General features: G+C 42.3%; 1 protein-coding gene across 9 annotated transcripts in view; it reads left to right on the top strand.

The window, feature by feature from the left end:
* RABGAP1L (RAB GTPase activating protein 1 like) overlaps positions 1-19,825 on the top strand; it is a 159,838-nt gene extending 140,013 nt beyond the window's left edge. For 6 of the 9 annotated variants that reach the window (XM_085510952.1, XM_085510954.1, XM_015869565.3 and 3 more), the window contains 7 exons: positions 6,116-6,208; positions 11,750-11,860; positions 12,947-13,051; positions 13,318-13,401; positions 13,897-13,968; positions 14,210-14,407; positions 14,668-16,298. In XM_085510952.1, the coding sequence (XP_085367078.1) occupies positions 6,116-6,208; positions 11,750-11,860; positions 12,947-13,051; positions 13,318-13,401; positions 13,897-13,968; positions 14,210-14,407; positions 14,668-14,823 (819 nt within the window). In that variant the 3' untranslated portion in view covers positions 14,824-16,298. Of the gene's footprint in view, positions 1-6,115; positions 6,209-6,480; positions 8,302-11,749; positions 11,861-12,946; positions 13,052-13,317; positions 13,402-13,896; positions 13,969-14,209; positions 14,408-14,667 lie in introns of those variants that run through there. The other 3 variants (XM_015869567.2, XM_015869566.3, XM_015869564.3) reach the window with 2 other exon arrangements.
* The last annotated feature ends 242 nt before the right edge of the window (positions 19,826-20,067 follow it).

Raw genomic sequence — 20,067 nt, 5'->3', positions numbered from 1 at the left:
TCTTGTACAAGCTGAGGAGCTTGAGCTCTTAAGCACCTTGCTGTAAGGCATTTACACCATGCACAAAGCAGTTAGGTAGCTTTGCTCTGCATCCTTTTTATTTATCCCAAATGCATATTATGAGATCAGATATTGTATTCTAGTGTCGGTCCTAATGATGACCTAGGGTTAAAAACTCCTTCATTTGTCACGTTACAGCTTATTAACAGGATTTTTTTTCACTCTTGAACCCCGTTCTCAGAACACTGTGACATATCCAGTGCCATGCTCAGGAAGTATATTGCAGTATTTGTTATCCTGTTTGTTCTCTCATGCACATACAGTGTGTACACATCTTCTTTACTGCTTCTGCCCAGCTGTGTCAATATGAACTTACATAACAATAAATACACCATCGAGTGCTGGTCGTGCTGCTTGCTGTTGCTTCAAACCTACGAGCTTGTCTTTTGTGCTGAGAAAAATCCAGAGCAGCACATTAGGTATGTCAAGGCAAAGCAAGGCCCTACAGAGCAATCTGGACGGGCTGGGTCACTGGGCTGAGGAAATTGGGATTAAACTCAATGAGACCAAGTGTTGGGTCGTGCATTTTGGCTACAGCAACCCCCAGCAGTGCTATAGGCTTGGGGCATAGAGGCTGGAAGACTGCATAGAAGGAATGGGCCTGGAGGTATTGGTTGATGCTCGGCTGAAGGTGAGCCAGCAGTGTGCCCAGGTGGCCAAGAAGGCCAATGGCATCCTGGCTTGTGGCAGAAATAGAGCAGCCAGCAGGAGGTGATCATCCCTCTGTGCTTGACTCTGGTGAGGCTGCTGCTTGACATGGATGAGTGGGAAATACTGGCGATAGGTGGACAGATGGAATGGATGATCTTGGAGGTCTTTTCCAACCATGGTGATTCTGTGACCATGATTCTAAGGTACAGCTTCTGTGAGGGTGAGGTGAAAGCTCTGTTACTGAGATGGAGACAGGAGTATTCGATACAACAGAAGTGATTACAGAGCATTGAATGCAAACATTTAATGGCCCAGCTGTAATAAAGGTAAATATTTTCTGCTAGTGTATTAATGCACTAGGAAGTAATTGCTCTTAATAATCCGGGGGCTTGAAATATTAATAAAAGCAATGAAAGATGTTTTAGCATCGATGACTTTGCCTTGTATCAGAAGTCTGACTGCAAATTTAAGGTATGATGGCACTGTGATTTCTGAATATTACGATGCAGAGCGGTTGATGTGAAGCAATGTTAGCAAAACCAACATGTGTTCAGAGAATACTGTGAGCTGTAGTGAGCTACAGCTGTGCATGATTTACCACCCCCGATTTCCTTTCACTGTCATAGATGTGGGTTAGATCAAAATCAGTGAATGCTGCCCCTCAACCTGGGGGGAGCTGAGGGGTCTGGTTTTGTATAATCAGTAAGAAGGAGTGTGTGTGTTTGTAACCTATAGCACCAAATGCACTGGAAGGCTTCTGTAAGTCATGTAAACTTACAGGGAAATGTAACGTGATGAGGTGCAAATCATAATAATTCTATGATGGAAAATCCGCTCTGGTCACTGTGCCAGTTCTGCTGTTACCTGCTCCTGCTCTGAGTCCTCTGGGTATATAAATAAGAGCACTTAGACTGCATCATCCTTTGTGGCAGAGAGCTCAGTGTTCAGGCGTTCTTAAAGCCATGTTGGGTAATGAAAATGACCTGTAGACAGATATTTTTCCATCTCTACAATGTTTTGAATATTTTTACCCTTAACCACTGCACTCTTGTTGACCAGAGCCAATTTAAATGCAAAAAAAAAGGATGCTTGCAGACAATGTAGCTGTTTCCTTTCACTGTGTGACTCTCAATGCTGAAGCTGGTATCTGTGAGAGGAAGCACTTCTTGTCAGTGTGAGCTGCTAGACATCCACTGCAGTGATAGAACATCAGCCATCTGTAAGCACTGCTTTTAAGCCATAGAGGATGGTTGTTGGGTTGGTTGGTTGGTTCTTTGCTGAAACAAGCAGAATTGGAGTGAAAATGAATTCTGGAGCACTGAAAAACTTCCTTTCTAATGCAGATTCCTCTGCAGTTCTAACACAGAAGTGTTGCAGTGAGTGCATAAGTGCACTCCAGTATTCAGAGCTGCAGCTCAGGAAACGTGAATTTCATGTTCTCTTTGCCTGTGTTGCTACAAATCTTTTGGTCTCAGCTCACTCTCTTAACTAAGATAACTGTATTGTTAATCGAGCCTAAGTAAGCAGATCTTCAAATGGAGGGGGTGTGGAAGAATAATGAGTTCTGTCAGGTTCAGCAGGTTTAGATGAATGGAACTGCAGTAGAGAGATTAAAAGCTGACAAAAGAATCTGGTGTTGGAAATCAAGCAGAGTCACTGACTGCAGCCACTGCTGTATTGAATCACAGCAAGTTGGGCAGGCACTGTGGAAAGCTGCCTTTCCCCTTGGTATAAATTCCTATGGGTGTCTCAGCTGCAATTGATATATTTTGTTAATGGGGTGATGTGGAAGAGGTCAGTAAAAATTCAAAGCAAAGCAGATCTGCTTTGCCTCCAGCTGGCATTCAAATTGGATTTGTGTTATCCTGAAGACTTTCTTTGGGAGGTCTTAGACCTACAGAACTGACAAAGGGGTGATGCACAGCAAGAACAACATTCTTCCTGCGATGAAGCAGTACTTACATGTGCTGCTTTGGGACAGGCTGCTTTGCTGATAGGAAAAGAGCATCCCTGCAGGTTCTTCTTCCCAAATGCAGCATAGAGGTGGTGCCGTGCAGCTGGCACATGGGAAGCAGACGGTCTCTCCAGCATGATGAATGTTCCCAAGGAATCTCAGGGAACATCTCCTTCTTGCCAGTGCAGATAGTAAAACAGCAGCTGCCATTCAGGGCTTTTATTGTGCTGTATGCAGCTCGTGAGCTTGAGCAGGATAACAGTACTGTGGATTCACCTTTATCCACTGTGATGAAAGGTGGTAAATCAGCACAAGCACTGCAGGTTTTATACTGCAAACTCACATGAAACCAGGCTGCAGGAGGATGATGCTGGAGTCACGTGGTAAGAGGCTGCTTCACTGGGACTTGTTGACAGTGTTGCTCTAAAACCAGGGATTGGGCATTGTTTAATGAGGTCAGTGGTTGTGTTTTGGAGTCAGGCTGTTGGGTTCCTGGCCATGCTGTAGCCAGGTGAAATAGCAATGCCTGTTGTTGCACTGGATTTCAAACCTGCAGAGAAACAGCTCATTATCAGCAAGACCTTCACTGCACAAAAAGGAGTGGTGGCAGTTCTTCAAACCTCGTCCCAGCTTTTGGATTTTCTTTAGGCAGCAGCTGATTTACATCCCTGGCTGTTCTGCATTCTACCCAGAGTGAAGAGTGTTTGGTGGGAAACTCTGATTTGCCCTTTTTTCCCTCTGTGATTTCCTGCCTGTGGTTAATATCTTATTGGAGATCAAGTTGTTCCAGTTGCTTTGCATAACATCTATAGATGACATCCCACTCATCCCCTTTAAAACCACATCCAAGAGACAAGTCTCTTGTGCCAACATGTTACCATTGGTTTTATTCTTTCCTTTTCATTACTGCGTCCTCCCAAAAGAAAAATAAATTGCTTATCTCCTCCTGCATCTTATTTCCAGTGACAGATATTGCAAAGTATTTCTCTTTGGCTTTTGGCAACTGCATTTGTATAAGCGGATGGTCCATAGCAATGACTAGGCAGAGCAGGGAAGCATTGAGTCAGTTTCTTTGTGTTTTGGTTACATTCGAGCCTTAATTTGGCTAAATGAACAGAATCATACTATCCTTCCTTGAACCAATTTAGTTGTTTTTAAATATTAAATATGAATTAGAACTAAATCAGTGCGGCAACAAATGGAGGCCACACTGGAAATCTGAATTGCGTTACCACTGTTCTCCTTTGTGAGCTTCTGCTTAAAGCTTGATGTCTTTGTATGACGTGCTTCAGAGAAACGAGCACTTTAAAATGAGTCCAGAGGTAACTGAACACTGCTGCCTACATTGGGAGTCTGTTGGGACTGCATGTTTTTGGAGTCTATATGCAGTGTCAGATGGAAAAGGAGAGGGGAGCTGGGAAAGGTGCTGTGCTCGGTGTGACACTTCGGCCTTAATGGAAACTGGAGATCGGGTAATGGGATTTTTCTGTCTGGATCAGCCTCTGGCTCTCTTCAATATGTTCAGGAAATGACTTTACATCTCTGCTTCCATTTCCTTGGCTGTCAAATGAACATAATGATAACTACCTCCTCTGAGTGCTTGTGCCTCATTAGAGCGATAAAACATTTCGGAGGAAGGAATCATTGATGTGTGACTTATTAATCCTGCAAGGTCAGGCTGAACTGCCTGTAAACAGCCACAGAAACTGCAGAATGAGGCAGAGGTCTCCTGTAGCTGAGCTGGTGCTCCCCACGCTGCCAGCAAGTAGGATTGCTAAAGAAGGGTGAAGCAGATTTTTCCAGCCCTGTCTGAACTAGGGCCAGCTAATAACAGAGTATTTGTCTCACCTGCTGCCTATCGGCTCAGTGCATCCCTGAGTGCTCTGTGCCACTCGTATGTTATTCTAGCAGGGAGAGGATTTGTCGGTCAGTTCTTCTGCATGGATGTCTTATCAAGGTGCTCTGTGTGTTTTTGCCATACATATGACTACTGGCGACGCAAGTTGAGAAGATACCAAGATGAACAGATGAGCCTTGTTTACAAACCATAAGAGCCTCCTATATTTGATAACCATCAGTTCTAGCCAATATAACCACGGTGCTAAAGAAAGAAGAGATCGATATTGCAGAAGCTTTTACGGAAGATTTATGAGCACGCTTTGTTCAGGAGCAGCCCATGAAGACTTGAAACACAGCTAACACTGTGCTCCTATATGTGTTTCTCCTTTCCTCCTCTCTTTATTTGTAGGGTTTAAGATTCCATCTGCAGCTGCAAGCAGCAGTGCTGCTTTATCAGCTCCTTGCGTTCTGCTTTGCAGGTCACAGCTTTCATGTTTTCTGCTGTACCAGGGACCTTCCCTGATCCCTTCCTGCTTCACAGAGGAAGGAGGTATTGGATTGAAAACCAGTAAGAGAAAAACAACACCAAAATGACATGTAAACATCTATCTCTGCTCATTGGCAGTAACTTTGTGTCCTAAGGCAAGGTGACAGGAGCATGTCCTCATGCCAGCAGTTGGCTAGACGAGATCAATATATGGGAGAGGAGGAAATGCATACATAACAGATAGAGCGTATGTTTACAAGTCGCAGTGGTCAGTGGTGTCAGTGATCTCTCTGGATGCCAGCCCGTGATCCCACACTTGGCAGGGATGAGTTCTTGTTGCACAGAAGGGACACGGTAATGCTATTAGAAGCCTCCAGAGAGCTGGTCGTGTAGTACAGCGTACCAAGGTGAAAGCACAGGATCTCTGTGCTTGGTCTGTAGGAAATACAGGTGCTCTTTGTTGTCCCTTGTTTCATGTTCAAAGCTGTGTTTTCTCAGGCACTGCTGATGACTGAATTTGCTTGTGATTTCAGTGTTGTTGCCTCTGTGTTTCCCTGCTGCGTCTGGCAGCGCTCACTGCAGCATCTCCACCTTTGCTAGGAGGAGTCTGGTGCCAGACTTCAGGAGGGCATTGGTCACAAGCTGGTAATTTAGACATTAATACTCTTCCAGCAATATAAACCATTACTCTGATCTCCCCCAGGGAATTCTCCAGTCCTTTTGCACACACACCCCTTTCTTCTAATTCATTTTAGCAGGTTTGTTTTTTGGTTTGGTTTGGTTTTGATAAGGCACTTTATTTTAGTGAATCATACATATCAAAGCGCATTTTCTTCTTCCCTGTTCTTCGGCTCCATTTTGTTCTTGTTTCTTATTGCATTGTCTCTAAGTATTTGAAAAATTAACAGCAATAGGCACAGAAAGATGTCAGCCAGCCTGCAGTGTATTGGTAAGTGTTTGACATGGCTTGCTGAGCAAGAGGGGAGGGGGGCAATGAGGAGCCACTTAATTCAGCAGCAGTTTCCAGCTCTTCCTTTGCTTCCTGCTTGCAGGCAGAGCTTTCAAAAAGCCTTTCCGGTGTTTCTCTGATCTTTAAATGCGTGTCTTCCAAATGTGTCCCACAGGTGCCAACAAAGAAACTGAAGAAATATGAGAGAGAGTACCAAACAATGCGAGAGAGTCAGCTGCAGCAGGAGGATCCTATGGACAGATACAAGGTACGGGAGATGCTGTGTGGGAGCCTCTTTCATTTGCTGAATTACATGGGGAGTGATGCAGTCCATGTGTTAGGCAGAGGTGTGCATCCTTTGCTCACCTCTCCAGGATTTGCTGATGCAGATTGCAGGGTATTAAAATGGCAGGCAAAACTCATTCCCTCTCTTGTACAAGTACTTTGAACGCTCGGTGCTTTTGCAGGGATGTTTGAATCACGATTTGTTGCTCTCAAGACCTCTTCAAGTAGCCACATGTAATATTTTTCTTCTTTCAGTTTATATGTTTGTAGGTAACTCTCCTGCTGTTGCTCTTTTACGGGAGATCTTCATGAGACGCAGAAACAAAGGGTGATTCTCAGCTACAGACACAGAAAGGAGAGAATACACATTGTTGTAGCCCAAGCTGTGTGCAGTAACATCCACAGAGACTCTGGGAAGATGCACTCTTCCTTGCTTTGACGTGTCCTTGCTTCTCAACTCTGTTTATAGCAAATGTTAGTAATTTTTTGTCAGTATAATCGCTAGTACAGTGGGACCCGGTGTTCTCATGGGGTCCTGGTATAGCATTGCAATAGAATTAATAGTCATAAATAGCCTGCTTTAGAGCAGCAGAAGAATAAAGCTTCAGTTATTAGTATGGTAGCTCAATAGTTGACAAAGAAAAATAGTCCTTGATAATTTTGGATCAGCGTTGTTTCCAATATGTTTGTTTTATCCTTATTGCTACGTTCTGCTGCCATAGATTTTGTGTGATGGAGGCTCTGCCTCTAGGCTTATATTTTACACAGTGTTCAGGATTCTTCTGTTGTTTACCCAGTATTAAAAAGAGGTCAGTGTTCTAGTGTTCCTTGGGAAAAGCTGCCAAAGATGAAGCACTTTACTGCATATTGCCCAGTTTTGCTGGGAACTGACATTGCTTATATACACCTGTGATGTTTTCCTGCCGTGCCTTATTATGTGAAGTGACACCGCTGTTGGTACAGAGTCTGCCTGAAGTGTGGGCTAGTGAATAATTACAGGTGCTGCCACAGGTTTACATGTTATGTGGGCATAAGAAAAGTGCACCGTGTTTGTATAACCGCAGTGTGAAAGACTGTGCCATAATCAGTAAATATGATAAGATAGAGTTACAGCTGCAAAGAAAGTGAAACTGACTTAATTTTTCACAATGAAATATGTTTTTAATGTTCTAAGTGTAGTTCTTTTATGTCAAAGAGTGTGTGTTGTGTTTGTTGTTTCTGAGAGCTGGGTCTGCCAAGAGCTGATGAGCAAAACATTGAGGATAAAACACAACTTGCTGCTGATGAACTTCTTTTCCAGTGGTTTGCTTTTACTACTGTGGAATTAAAGTAATGCTTAAAATCCAGAGAAAGCTTCTTCAGAGCTCTGTGGAAACTTATTAACTGCTTAATCCTGGGTGGTGGACGGTGAAGAACATCATCTCCAAACTGCAAACGAGGATATAGGAAGTGGCTCTATGGTCACTGCCTGTGAATCACTGTCACAGCCAAGAGCACAGCTCAGGTGTTGGTTTGCATTTGCCCACCTGCCTGTGTTGGGTCTGCTGTTCTTACTGATGGTAGGCTCCATAACTTGTTAAATTCAAAGTTTAGACTCATTCTTCAGCTGATTGATGTGATGGAGAAATGCTTAGCAGTGCTCTCTGTCCTTTGTCTTACTTGCTTGATTTTTGTGTGTCAGGCTGAGGTTGGTGAGAAATGACATTTCAAGAGAGCTTCCAAAGGGCAACAGGAGATGCAAGCAGTGGACCCTTGTGGACAGAAAATGGAGAGCCAGATTTACTTGTCCCTTAAATGATCACACAGCAGCCCTTGTGTTTTGAAATGCATTTGGTTTTGGCAGTGTCATGTTAGACTGCCTTGCTGGGCTTGGTTAGGGAAATGCCTGAGACAGCACTGGTGAAAAGCCAATATATTGGCTGTGAGCACAGCATTGCTGTTAGCTCCTCTGGCCTTGTGTGCTCTGTGTGAGCTCTGCCCGGCAGGTCCACTCTGTAATCTTCCAGAACAATGTGTTGCTTTGGTTTACTTACCAAGGAAGAGGGCTCTATCTGAATAAATGTGATTTGGACATAATAGTTTTTTCTGTCTCTGAAGTGGAAGCGTTTTAATTCAGAGTCGTGGTAACTGAATGGTAACTACCATGTGGAAAAATGTAAGGTAACTCTTGTTGGGATTTCTTGTTTGGGGGTTGGTTTGTGTTTGTTTGGTTTTGTTCCATTTGTTGGTTAAAAGCTCTGGTGCCCTTCAGGGAACTTACATTCAACAAGGAAAGACACAGATCACCTCCAGGAGCCTCTGAGTTGCTTCCCACAAAAGGTTTTTCTGAGCAGTGGTGTAAAAGCCTTTTGGCTTTCTAGATGGTGTTTTGCAGGGTTTTCCTTTAGAGCTGCAATCCAGAGCTCATCCCAGTGATCTTACGAAGACTGCACTTTGATTACATCAGGAAAGCGAATTGTAAGCAGTGCTTTCATTCCACCCAGGACCTTTTCTTGCCAAAGATCTGTGGTTTGGGTGTTTGCTTACCCAAAAATGTGACACTGAATTGCTTAACAAGGTTTGTGACTCGTCACACCCAGCTTGAGCAGCAGCATAGAGAGGATGCATCATCACCACTAATTGTGTCTGGTATTGCTCCTTTGCACTGGCTGGTTGGGAGCAGAGGGTGGAGTTTCAGCCCTTCAGCTCTCTGAGCTGAGGCTTGCCTACTGCTTTCAAATTAGCCTTCTTTCCATCCAGTGTGTGATGGAAGCTGGAGAGTAACCTCTTTTAAAATAGGAACCAAAGACCCACCGAAGAATTGGCAACGTTTTCTTGTGGTTGTTGTTTTTTTTCTGATTTTGCTGGTATTAAAGATATTTTATATCCTGTTTTCACTGTCTTTTCACCAATGGTTGAAAGCAGTATTTGGTCTGTGACTTTGCTGGAGGTAAGTTTCTTTGTGTTTGTTCGTACCAGCAATGTTTGTCCCTTTTGGAAATGCAGTATCCTCCTTTTAAAAGAGTTCACGGGATGCTTTTTGTAACAGGAATTTAAGACAGAAGGAATATCGTGTTCTAATGGTTGTAGGGACTGGGTAGTGCTGATGAGAAGGAAATTGTTGGCATAGTCAGTAAATTGTTAGCAGCATGCAAAGAAAAAGGCAGGAAGCTGGTTGTTCATACCAGAGACAGGTCTGACGAGTTGGCTCATGCCAGGTTACAAAATAGTGCCTGTGAGCCCTGCTGGAATGAACCAGCTCCATCTATTGAACTTTGTTCCAACTGGTAATTCATAAAACCCTCCTGTATTTCAGAGCTGTCGGAAGTACTTCTGCTAGACAAAAAAAGCACCATTTGATATTCTTATCTTTGTTGTATAACGTTAGGTCTTATTTAGACTTAAGCAGATGAGAGTTTCCTCCCAAGGAAGGAGGCAGTTTTTCACTTCTAGATTAGGGGGGAGGAGCTGGAAAGGACAAACCATCTAATTGTGCACTCTGCCCTGTGTGGAGGAAGAGTAAAGGTGGCCCAATGAGAGACTCAGCTCTTAGCTATTGACTGGATGCCCAAGGTAAGAGACGTTTAACTTACTTAAGATGTCACTTGCAGTTTAAGAGGAGGATATCGCATTTCCAGCCACGCAGCTTGCTTACCACTTGTCTGCAAACGCAAAGCAGGAACTTCAGACTTCACGTTGTGCAGCTTGCTTTGCAGACACCGAAGCTTTTGGCGGAAGCGTAGCAAAAAAACGTTGCAGCAAACTTCTTTCTGGGTTATTTTTTGCTCTAAGGAACATCCCTGTGACAAGGTATTGGTGCTGCAGCATCTGACTGCAATACAGTCCTAATTTCATCCCAGTTTTTAAGTGAGCTGAAGTGACTTTCTGTTCACTGCTCACTGACAGACCTGTGTCTATAAAAACTGATGTTACTCGGATGGTGTCAAATGCATATAGAAGTAAAGATGCACTGGAGCTTCTACTGCTGAATACAGCAAGTTAGTTTTGTGCTTTGAAGTACGTGTTAGCCTTACAGGATAATTTTACGTGTAAAAATTCCCTGTCTCAAACAGAATATGTGGTTATTTTAACTGCGAGAGACACAGATATTTAACAGTCCCTATTTAAAGAGAGAAAACAACACAGTTATTTTAAGTCCTGTCTTTCAGAGAGGAAACAAGCTGACTTTCCTGTGCGGGGCAGGGCACAATCTACTTGCACAATAAGGTCACACTAAGGAGAATGTATTTGCACAGTTTCTGTTTCCTGCCACAGAGGAAGCGAACACAAAGAGGAGGCCTTTTTTCAGCATCCTCTCACAGCTATAGTTGTCCTTTTTTGTTTAAGACAAGCGTGCACTATCTGTGGGTTATTTTTGCAACATGGTTTCACCGTGGTGAGCTTTGGAAGGACCAAAATATGTCAGCAGAACTGTTGAGCAGGAGGAAGTGAAGGCTGCAAAGAGATCACATTGTGTAGAACAGCATTCACTGAGCAACCCTTGGGAAATGTCGCTGGTCTATATCCCCTTGTACTGTTTTTCTTTGGAAAGCAGAACTTACCTCTTGAGCGTCCTTTTTGTGTTGTTGTTGTGTAGGTTCCCATTTCTCCATCTGCAGGTCTCTGTGTGAACTTGTCCTTTTCACAGTGCTCAGATTTCCCTCTGTAGTCCCTTCCTGCGATCACTGTGTGACCAAAGGCCAGCAGATTCATTCTGAATATAATCTTGCTTCTCAGCTCCAGAAGAAACAGTCACTTTTTTCCCCCCGTGCTCTTACCCTCATTAATTAGTGCTCTATAGAGTTAGTTCCTCCTTTGTGGAACAAGTCTGGTTGTGCTGAGGGGAGCATTGGGGCCTGCAGTCTCACAGTTGTACATTTTGAGTTGCCACACATCACCTGCAGAACATGTTCTGGACCTGAGCTCAGGGAGTGACACCCTTCTTCATCTGGTGCTTCTTCTCAGCAGGAACCCTTATAATATATATATATATATAAACCTGTTGTCACTGGTGCAGGTTATAGAGAGAGCATGCAATGGAGGTTCAGGTTATGGGTTCTGTGCTGGTCCCACAGAAGATGAGCGGTTGGCACAATGTCATCTACAGATGGATGACTCTTATGAATTACTTGCACACAAGGTTTTGTAAAATGGAGTAGAGGGCAGCTTTGTTCTTTTGACTGGAAACTTTATTATGGGTATTAGCCTGTTTACTGCTGCTGGTGGGATTTTATCTGCCTTATTTCTTTGGATGATGAACGAGCAGAAACTAAGTATTTCTACAGAGGACTGTGTTTACTTTGGACAGAGAAACCCAGCAATCAGTGTGTCACTTAGTGCAACTCAAACATATCCATTGGGATGTAAGTGGAATTGCTGCATTTGCACTGCTGGCTTAATTCACTGTTGTTTCCCAGAGTAGCAGTCCTGTCTTAATGTGCACTTCTGCCTTCTCGGTGCTTTATACACACAGTATATTCACTTATCACTCGTTAATATTGATAAGGATTAACATCCCCTTCTGGTTGTTCCTTTCTTTCTGCAGAGGGAAAACCGCAGGCTCCAAGAAGCTAGCATGAGGCTGGAGCAGGAGAACGATGACCTTGCCCATGAGCTTGTAACAAGCAAAATCGCCTTACGGAATGACCTGGACCAGGTAATGGAGATTGTCATGGAGATGGGTCCAAGCTCCAGCTTAGCAATGCCAGTTTTAGGAGCCCTGTAATGCAAGTTGTATTTCTACTTAGGCTAAGCATGTACCTTAGCCTGTCCTGTTCTTTGTTCTCCTCCATTTTAGCAGCCTTCCTGTAGATGAAGGGGGCTCCACGAAGCTTTCCCACACCTCACCTCGGGTCAACAGCACTGAAAGAAAAGCTTTGTTCCTCACTTGCAGGGAGAGGTGACACTGTGCAGCACTGCAGGTTCCTGGAGAACCAGGAATAACCACATCAAAGGAGGAAAGACTTTCAATTATTCCTTCGCAGTGTGCCTTTAGCAGGACTTCTATTAAAAATACCTTTGTCATTCTAAGTTGGTTTGTTCTAAGATGTCAGCCTTTATCTCTTGTCTGTGCCTTCACTCTCTCCCATACAGCCACATATACACAGTAAGCAATGCAGGGGTCCTCCATCCATCACTTCAGCCACCACCAGCACCCTCCCTAACAGTTCACACTGTGTTAATAGATAAGCTGATACCACTGGCAGTGTAGAAAAACAGAGTGCAAGTCAGAGACAAGTTCTTTACTATTACAGTATGCGCACTGTATCAGGTTTCTCCAGGAATTACTTAATTGCACTAATAAACAAACTTATTCATCTAGTGGTTCAGTTTGCCTCTAATACTTGCCTGAGCTCTGGCACGTGGTAAGGTACATAGCAGGCCCCCAGCTTTATCTGCAGTGTGCAAAGTTAGGCAGCAGCTGAACCATGCTGCCCTCACTTGGATTAATGTTGATGCAAACCGAAAGTTGTTTATATATCATTTATATTAGGTTTGTATGTGACCTGGGAATGGATAACATCTGTCAAAAAGGGTCATTTTGCACAGTTTTTGAAGCACAAAGAAATATCTTAGCAGCTACTTGAATGGGAGTTTCATTTACAAACTAGGTTGGGTGAAGCATCCGAGGTCAGGAAAAGGCAACTCTAGATCCTGAATCCATAGTACCTGTGAGATATATACATCGGTGCACTTGCAGTGGCACAGGTAATGTGGTTTACACCGGTGCTTCTCATTCTAGGCTGAAGACAAAGCAGATGTTCTGAACAAAGAGCTTCTCCTGACCAAACAGAGACTAGTGGAGACTGAGGAAGAGAAACGGAAGCAGGAAGAGGAAACTGCTCAGGTGAGGCATTCTCCAGTCTTTCCCATTTAGCTGAATGCAAGCAAAATGTTAATCAGAAAGGGGCTTTTGTCTTCCAAACGCAGCATTAACTGAAACATTAGTGTAATAAATTAATCAGACTTTTTCCTGTTCGAAAGAGCTGGAAATAGATAAGAAAAGGGTGCAGAGATGTTGTAAACCCGGACAGACTTGGAGAGAACAATTTGATGATGCATTTCAAGCACTTCTTTCAGTGTTCTGTGTAACTCCTCTCCTTCAATTCCCAGCTGAAGGAAGTCTTCAGGAAGCAATTGGAGAAGGCAGAATCTGAGATTAAGAAGACCACAGCTATTATTGCAGACTATAAACAGGTAATGATCTATAGAGACTCTTCCTCATATTTATTTGTAAAATGTTTTTTTCCACCCCCCCTGAGAGCTGAATTGTCAGAGCTAAAAGTCTCATCCTTTATATAAACATGAAAAAGCTTTAAAAAAAAATTATACTTTAGACTTTCAGAAAGCTTGATAGTTTTTGATAAGTCTTTTTGTCTGATAGTCTGCTGACTTAGGGAACCCAAAACAATCTGTCTTTAAGCTATTTTTAGGACTGTAGAGTGATTTGTATTTGTTTTTGCTGTGTGTTGCAAAGCAGTGTAAGCATCACAAACCGGATAGCTTATAAAATATTCTCATCCCTGCATTCAGGTTCTGTATCAAATACTGCTGTTTTTAAGTCTTAGTTATTAGCAGCAGTGAACTTATTCAGGGGGAACACGTGTAGCTGAGTGAGGCACTGCTAAAAAGCACAGGTTATATTCTAGTAAAGTCCATTTCACCTAAGAACGTGCCTTCTCTTTGCTCCAGATTTGTTCCCAGCTGAGTACCAGGCTGGAAAAACAACAGACAGCCAGTAAAGATGAACTGGAAGTTGTAAAGGTGAGTCTGATGCTTCTCCGTATGGAATGATTTTAATGCATGTGTTGCTAAATTTGAGTGAAACAGTATAAAATGTGAACTGTTTCATATACCCAGGATGTTCACAGAATCACAGAATTCTAGGGGTTGGAAGGGACCTCTAAAGATCATTGAGTCCAACCCCCCTGCCAAAGCATGTTGTTCATGAACTCACCGAACTCCTTTAATGTGAAGTGTGAAAGTAGCTTTCTGGCTATTCCAGGGTAAAGTGATGGCTTGCAAACACTGCAGTGAGATTTTCAGTAAGGAGGGGACGCTGAAGCTGCCTGCTCTAAGCCTGGATAATAAAGGCTTAGAAATAGATGATGAGAAAGATGCACTGAAGAAGCAGCTGAGGGAGATGGAGCTGGAACTTGCACAGACCAAACTGCAGCTTGTGGAAGCCAAGTGCAAAATTCAGGTATGTGGGTTCAGGAAGACTGCCCTGCAGTGCTTGGATTCAAGAAAATGGCATATATGTGCACTGCTGTATGCATGTGAACTTCCAGAATCCTCTGATTGTCCTTAAATGATGGAAAAAAGGATTCTCATTTGTATACCTAAATCTCCCAGTGCCTGGGAGGCTGCAAGGAAAGTTAGATTGCAGGGAATTGAGTTTGAAGATATGTTTTGGTTTTATTTAATTGTTTTTGATCAGTTCTGACTATTCTGCTTCCTTAGGAGCTGGAGCACCAGAGGGGAGCCCTTATGAATGAAATCCAAGCTGCCAAAAACTCTTGGTTTAGCAAAACTCTGAACTCTATCAAAACTGCCACAGGCACACAGCCACTGCAGCAGCCTCAGCCGTCCCTGCCACCCAAGGAGGGCAGCACATAGTTCCAGCCAGACCTAACACAAGAGCACAAAGAACAACACAGCTGAAACCCTGGGGGAGTCTTCCAGTGGTCTCTCCTCTCCGGTAAAGGACAAAAGGCAGCAGTGCAGGCTTGAAGTGAAATTCTTCAGTGTTTTTTCATTCGTTCTGATGTGACCCTTTTCAAGGAGGGTAAAAAAATATTGTTTTACGTTGAATTCCTACTTCCCAAACTGCCTTGCTGAAAGCCACGTTCTGATACCTTCATACTTTTACACTTTATTTTATATGACTAGATGTTAAAATGAATAAATAATTCAAAACTAGCTCTTTAATACATGACTAATGATTCAGAATTATTTTTTACCTTGCATAGAAGGTTTTTTTTTTTTCTTCTGGAAGGGGAGGAGAGAGAATGTCAAATGTAAAGTACTGCAGCATCATCTCTGCCCAGAAAGCACAGTGTAACAAGTACTAGTGTGTGTGTGAGTGTCTAGGATAACTTCTGCCCTGGGACCATCAGAAGTTGATGGCAGTGACTGCGTCCTGCAGAGAAGCACTTACTGTAAAGCTTAGGCAGAAGGTAGCCTTGTGCTCTCATGGCACAGTTCTTCATGAGCTTCCCCCAAGTATTTCATTGTTGTTTGAGTTGTTTCTTCTTCAGAAATGCAAGTTGTGCAGTTCTTCGTAGCGCTGAGTAGCGCTGTGGTTTAAAGGTTATTTAAAGGTTATTTACAGCTGAACTGGAACTTAGCAAAGTTACCTGGTTCCCCTTTTTTATTTCAAGAAGTCATTCCTTCCACTGGGAGAAAGGGAAAACTGTTGGAAATGTGATTGTTAAGCAGAGGAAAGACCTTGCGTAGTTGTGACCCTGTGCAATAAAGCAGAGCTTTTGTGAATAGAATGAACAGAAAACTTTCCCCGGGTCTAAATGCAGATTTTGAATTGGACACAGAAATGAGGTATCAAATACAAACCCCAAAAGGCTTTTTGCTGCAGCGATGAATAAAACATCACAGAAGCAGGATCTGCTCGCTATAAATATTTGGGTTAAAAAAAACACCTCTATGTTGATTGTACTTATTTCATAAAAACAAACATTTTCAAGTGAAATCCAGAACTTAAGACTTTTCCCGTGGGATAGACTTCTCTGAAGATCCCCAAACCTGTCTGGTTGTTTTCTGTGTCCAAGGTAAGAAAACTCAAAAGCGTTTGTTTTGACTGAACGTGAAGTGTTTATAGAAAGACTTATTTGATGGAAGATTGAACTATTGCTTGAACTGATGGACTATTTTTTTAATTATACCTCTCGTGTCTATCAAATGGTCTTGCAGGTAAATATCGCCGCCGAACAAAAGGTTGTGTAGTAATTGTTCCATTTACAGGACTGTTCCAGGTATAGCAGTTTTGGTTTGACTTGGTTGGCTGTTGTTTCTTTTTTAGTTTGAAGGAATGCCATATCTTGTCAGTTTTGTATAATAAAATTTAATGATACTCATCCTGTGCTTTGTTGTCAAGCAGAATTGTGAATTACTTCGAACAGAGTAGTATGAATTTAAGGTTTATCTGTGCCAAAGGAATGATTCAGAAGGATAGTCACCTGTTTGAAGCAGGGATCAAAATATAATCATTGTCCTGACACAGAGATCCTGCAACAAAGTCCTCTCTTCTAAGAGTTGGGAGTTAAAGAACGTTCGTATTTTTACAAACACCCGCAAGTGATCGTCTGGAAACCTTAATGTTGGGGGATAGGGGGGAATAAAGAGGTAAAAAGCAGAAGGGATCTCTTTTGCAGGGATCTCTTAGGAGAAGGGATCTCTTAGGAGAAAAATACATTTTCTTGCTAATATTTACATAGATGTTTCCATTGTGTGGACTATCTTAACCTAGCATTATCCATTCGCTTATCAGTACCATTTCACACTTGGTATCAATGGCATAAAAGAATTGGAAGTGACACTTGAGAAAAACCTGGTGAGCATTTACTTGTTATGTTTGAGAGAGCTGTGCTGATGAGTGAAGTTTGACAAGTGTCCATATTTCTTAAATATATCTTAAAATGAGTACCTTCAGTCTGAATTAAAGCCTTGATTGGAAAAATGATATCATAATAAAGAAAAGAAAATGGTGAAGACTGTAATTCCCTGAGCAGCAGTGCTTACATAACATCTCACTGCTGCTCAGAGACCTTACCCCAACTCCCTGTTGTACAGCCATGTCCCTGTCCTTGGTATGGCACTTACTGCAGATGAACTTTATGAACGCGTGTGTGTGTGAATATTTTCCTGCCTTTTGGTCCTTTGATAAATCACTCCATGAAATCGTGTTGGTGGGTCCAATAAGAGTGAGTGGATGAGGGGGAGATGGGAGAGGTGCTCTCAGTGTTTATTTAGGGATTTCAGTAAGCTTCTGTGTTTCGTGAAATTAGGTTTGACAGAACATCAGCTTCCTCAGATTTCAGCGCTCTGACTCTGGAAGTTGAGTTTCTGTGACAAAATCCTGCTAGCCAGGATGATTTCATAGCACTGTCAGATAGAAACTGGCTTATACCTCTCAAAAGAAGCTTCAGAAGGCAGTGAATGGCTGAACTATCCACTTTTGGTAATGATGTAAAGGCACTTAATGACTTTCACATTCCATGTGTACATCCCAGTCAGTGTTTGTAGCAGTGGCATTTGGAAGAGTAACATTTATACGTGGAAACTGTTTTCTCAAATGTACTGAAAGAAAAATAGCTCTGTGGCATTACCTTGATGAATGAGTATAGTTAGATTCAGAAACAAAGAAAGTAGCAAAACTGCGGAATGAAACCAGGAAAGCTCAAACTCGGCCTGCAGACTGTACGTGTTACTGAGATACTTTCTTGTGAGGATAAAGAAAATCTGGCTTTTAATTAGTCCTTTTAGCAGTTGATTATAGACACGCTCATATTCCAGATCAACTGGTTTGTGAGGGGCAGCTGGCTCAACCTTGAGATTTTCAGCAGGAAATATCAAACTTATTTCATGTGGCACCAGAGCAAATCTCATAAGACTGGAGTGATTAATTGGTGTTTTTTTTTCCTGATTTGTTATCCCCCCTGAAATAGACTTTTCCATCCGTGCTGCTGTGTGAAAAACAACACAGCATAAAGGCAGCACTTTACAACAGGAGAGGGAGCTCAAACATCAAGAACAGAAATAATTCGTCCCTTTGACAAAGTATGAAGTGTCCCATTGACTTCAGTGTCGCAGTGTTACTCAGTGACTGAACAGGGCACTTGGAGTTAAATGAAAATCTAAGTTACTGGCATTAAAACATTATAAAAAGCATGAGATAGTGATGCTTTCTTCAAAGGAAACAGAACTGTTCCCATCTTTGTTTTAAGTAGTTGCAGTGAAATCCATGGAACTACTCGTATGCATGGGAGAGTTATACCTCTTATGTTGATTTACTGTTAGACTCAGGGATAACTGGCATACTTCTCCATGATCTAGTAAGCCTAAATACCTTTGGCATTGAAACCAGAAACTCTCTTTTCTCACAATGCTGGTTTTCTTTCAGCTGCTATAGAGAAAACCTTGCTCTATGTCATTCTGGTTGACCTGCATGCCACTGTTACAGCTAAACCCTGCAGAAAGGGCTGTTGCTCAAACAGCTGGCTGCAAGAGATGTGCAATGCCATGTATACCCAGTGCTGTGGGTACACGCAGCACCAGGCCTCACTTTGTGCTTTCAAATGCAAAGGATTGGACTAAGATCTATTTATTTCCATCTATTAACATACCATCCTACCGGGAGCTGTCCCGATACCTCCTTCCAAGTAACAATACTAAGGGGAGACACAATGAAGCACTGATTTTTGGACCTTTCCAAATGGATTATGTATACATCACTGCAGCTTTTAAAACTGGGCTTATCCATAGGTGGATTTAGGGAGATACAAAGAATTTGGAACTGGACGACTAATTATCAGCACTGATCAAGATCGTACCTTTCTCAACTCAGAAGTCTACACAGTTTGTTTCAGGATCATGACTTAAGACGTACAGGTTAATCCTCCAGGAATACAGGGCTCTCCACTTCTCCTGGATTCCAACTGCTTTGCTACTGAATGTATTTCATGCTATTTTTACCTGAAAATAAAAAAATAAAAAATAATAATTAAAAAAATGGGTATAGAATTAGAACATTACTTCCTCTTATTTTCTTATTCAGTGGGACTTGCTTTTATTTAACCTGTAAAGGAATATATATGTATCTTTGGAGAACTATATCTTATATATAGAATAATATATAGGAAACTGAATCCCAAGGAGATAAATACAGCGAAAGGATCGAGTGTTGTAGGTTTCATTTGTGATTTGATACCACCAGAATCCTGGGCTGTGCTGATTTCCTTCCAGTTTCTCTTATTTTTGTATTTTATATAATACATGGATGCTATTATCAATGCAAATATTAACATATGTTCTCAGCTTTTTCTCCAGATCCCATGTCCCTCCTTCCAATAATTCCTAAGGACACAGTGGTACCAATACCACCTTGTAAAGCTGTACCATGAGCTCTCCTGAGCTTTGGGATGCTTTTGTGTGTGTAAGAGGATTCTCTGGTGTGTTCACACAGGTTAGCAATGCAGAGAAGGATCTAATCAAGTGTAATTCTGATCCAGAGCCCTCCGTGAGCACACTGAAAGTAGAGAGCACCCTCAAAGTGCTGATTACCAATGAGGTTATCCTGTTATATCAGCTGCACTTGTTATCTTGGTGTGTCCCTTGTTCATAAAATAGAGAGTTAGGAAGAAAGAGCATCACAGCGCTGTGAGAACAGTTCCATACTGCCAGTTCTTGTGTAACAAATCCATGTATTATGTAAAGTATGATACAGAAATACTAAGTGTAACGCTTGTTTATTCAAAGTGCAATTCAATGTACATGGTCACAACAAAATGTTTACTTTTCTAATCGTTACAGAATCGTTTGGATCAGTACCTTGTTATCATTGTGTGGACGATGCCTTGTAAAATAAATGGAGATGCAAACAAAATGGGAATGAGGTGCTTATTTTGATCAGTTTTGTCTGTAGTTGTTAGAGGATTTATTTGTATGATCTGAGGTGAACAGACGGTGCTCCCTGCATAACTAGATAAGCACAGGGTTCTTCACAGGGAGTTAAATAGGAACAGAGGTAGAAAAGCTGAAGGTTATAAACTTATTGCTGGTTAATTTAGCAGATTGGCCCCACTGCAAATGCTGTGGCCTAAAGGCTGCAGGCTGATGCTTGGCCTG

The sequence above is a fragment of the Coturnix japonica genome, chromosome 11 (assembly GCF_054131305.1).
Source record: "Coturnix japonica strain WE chromosome 11, WE-NBRP24, whole genome shotgun sequence".
Classification (NCBI taxonomy): domain Eukaryota; kingdom Metazoa; phylum Chordata; class Aves; order Galliformes; family Phasianidae; genus Coturnix; species Coturnix japonica.
The sequence above is the reverse complement of the archived record's forward strand: the minus strand, read 5'-3'. Positions and strand labels throughout refer to the sequence as shown.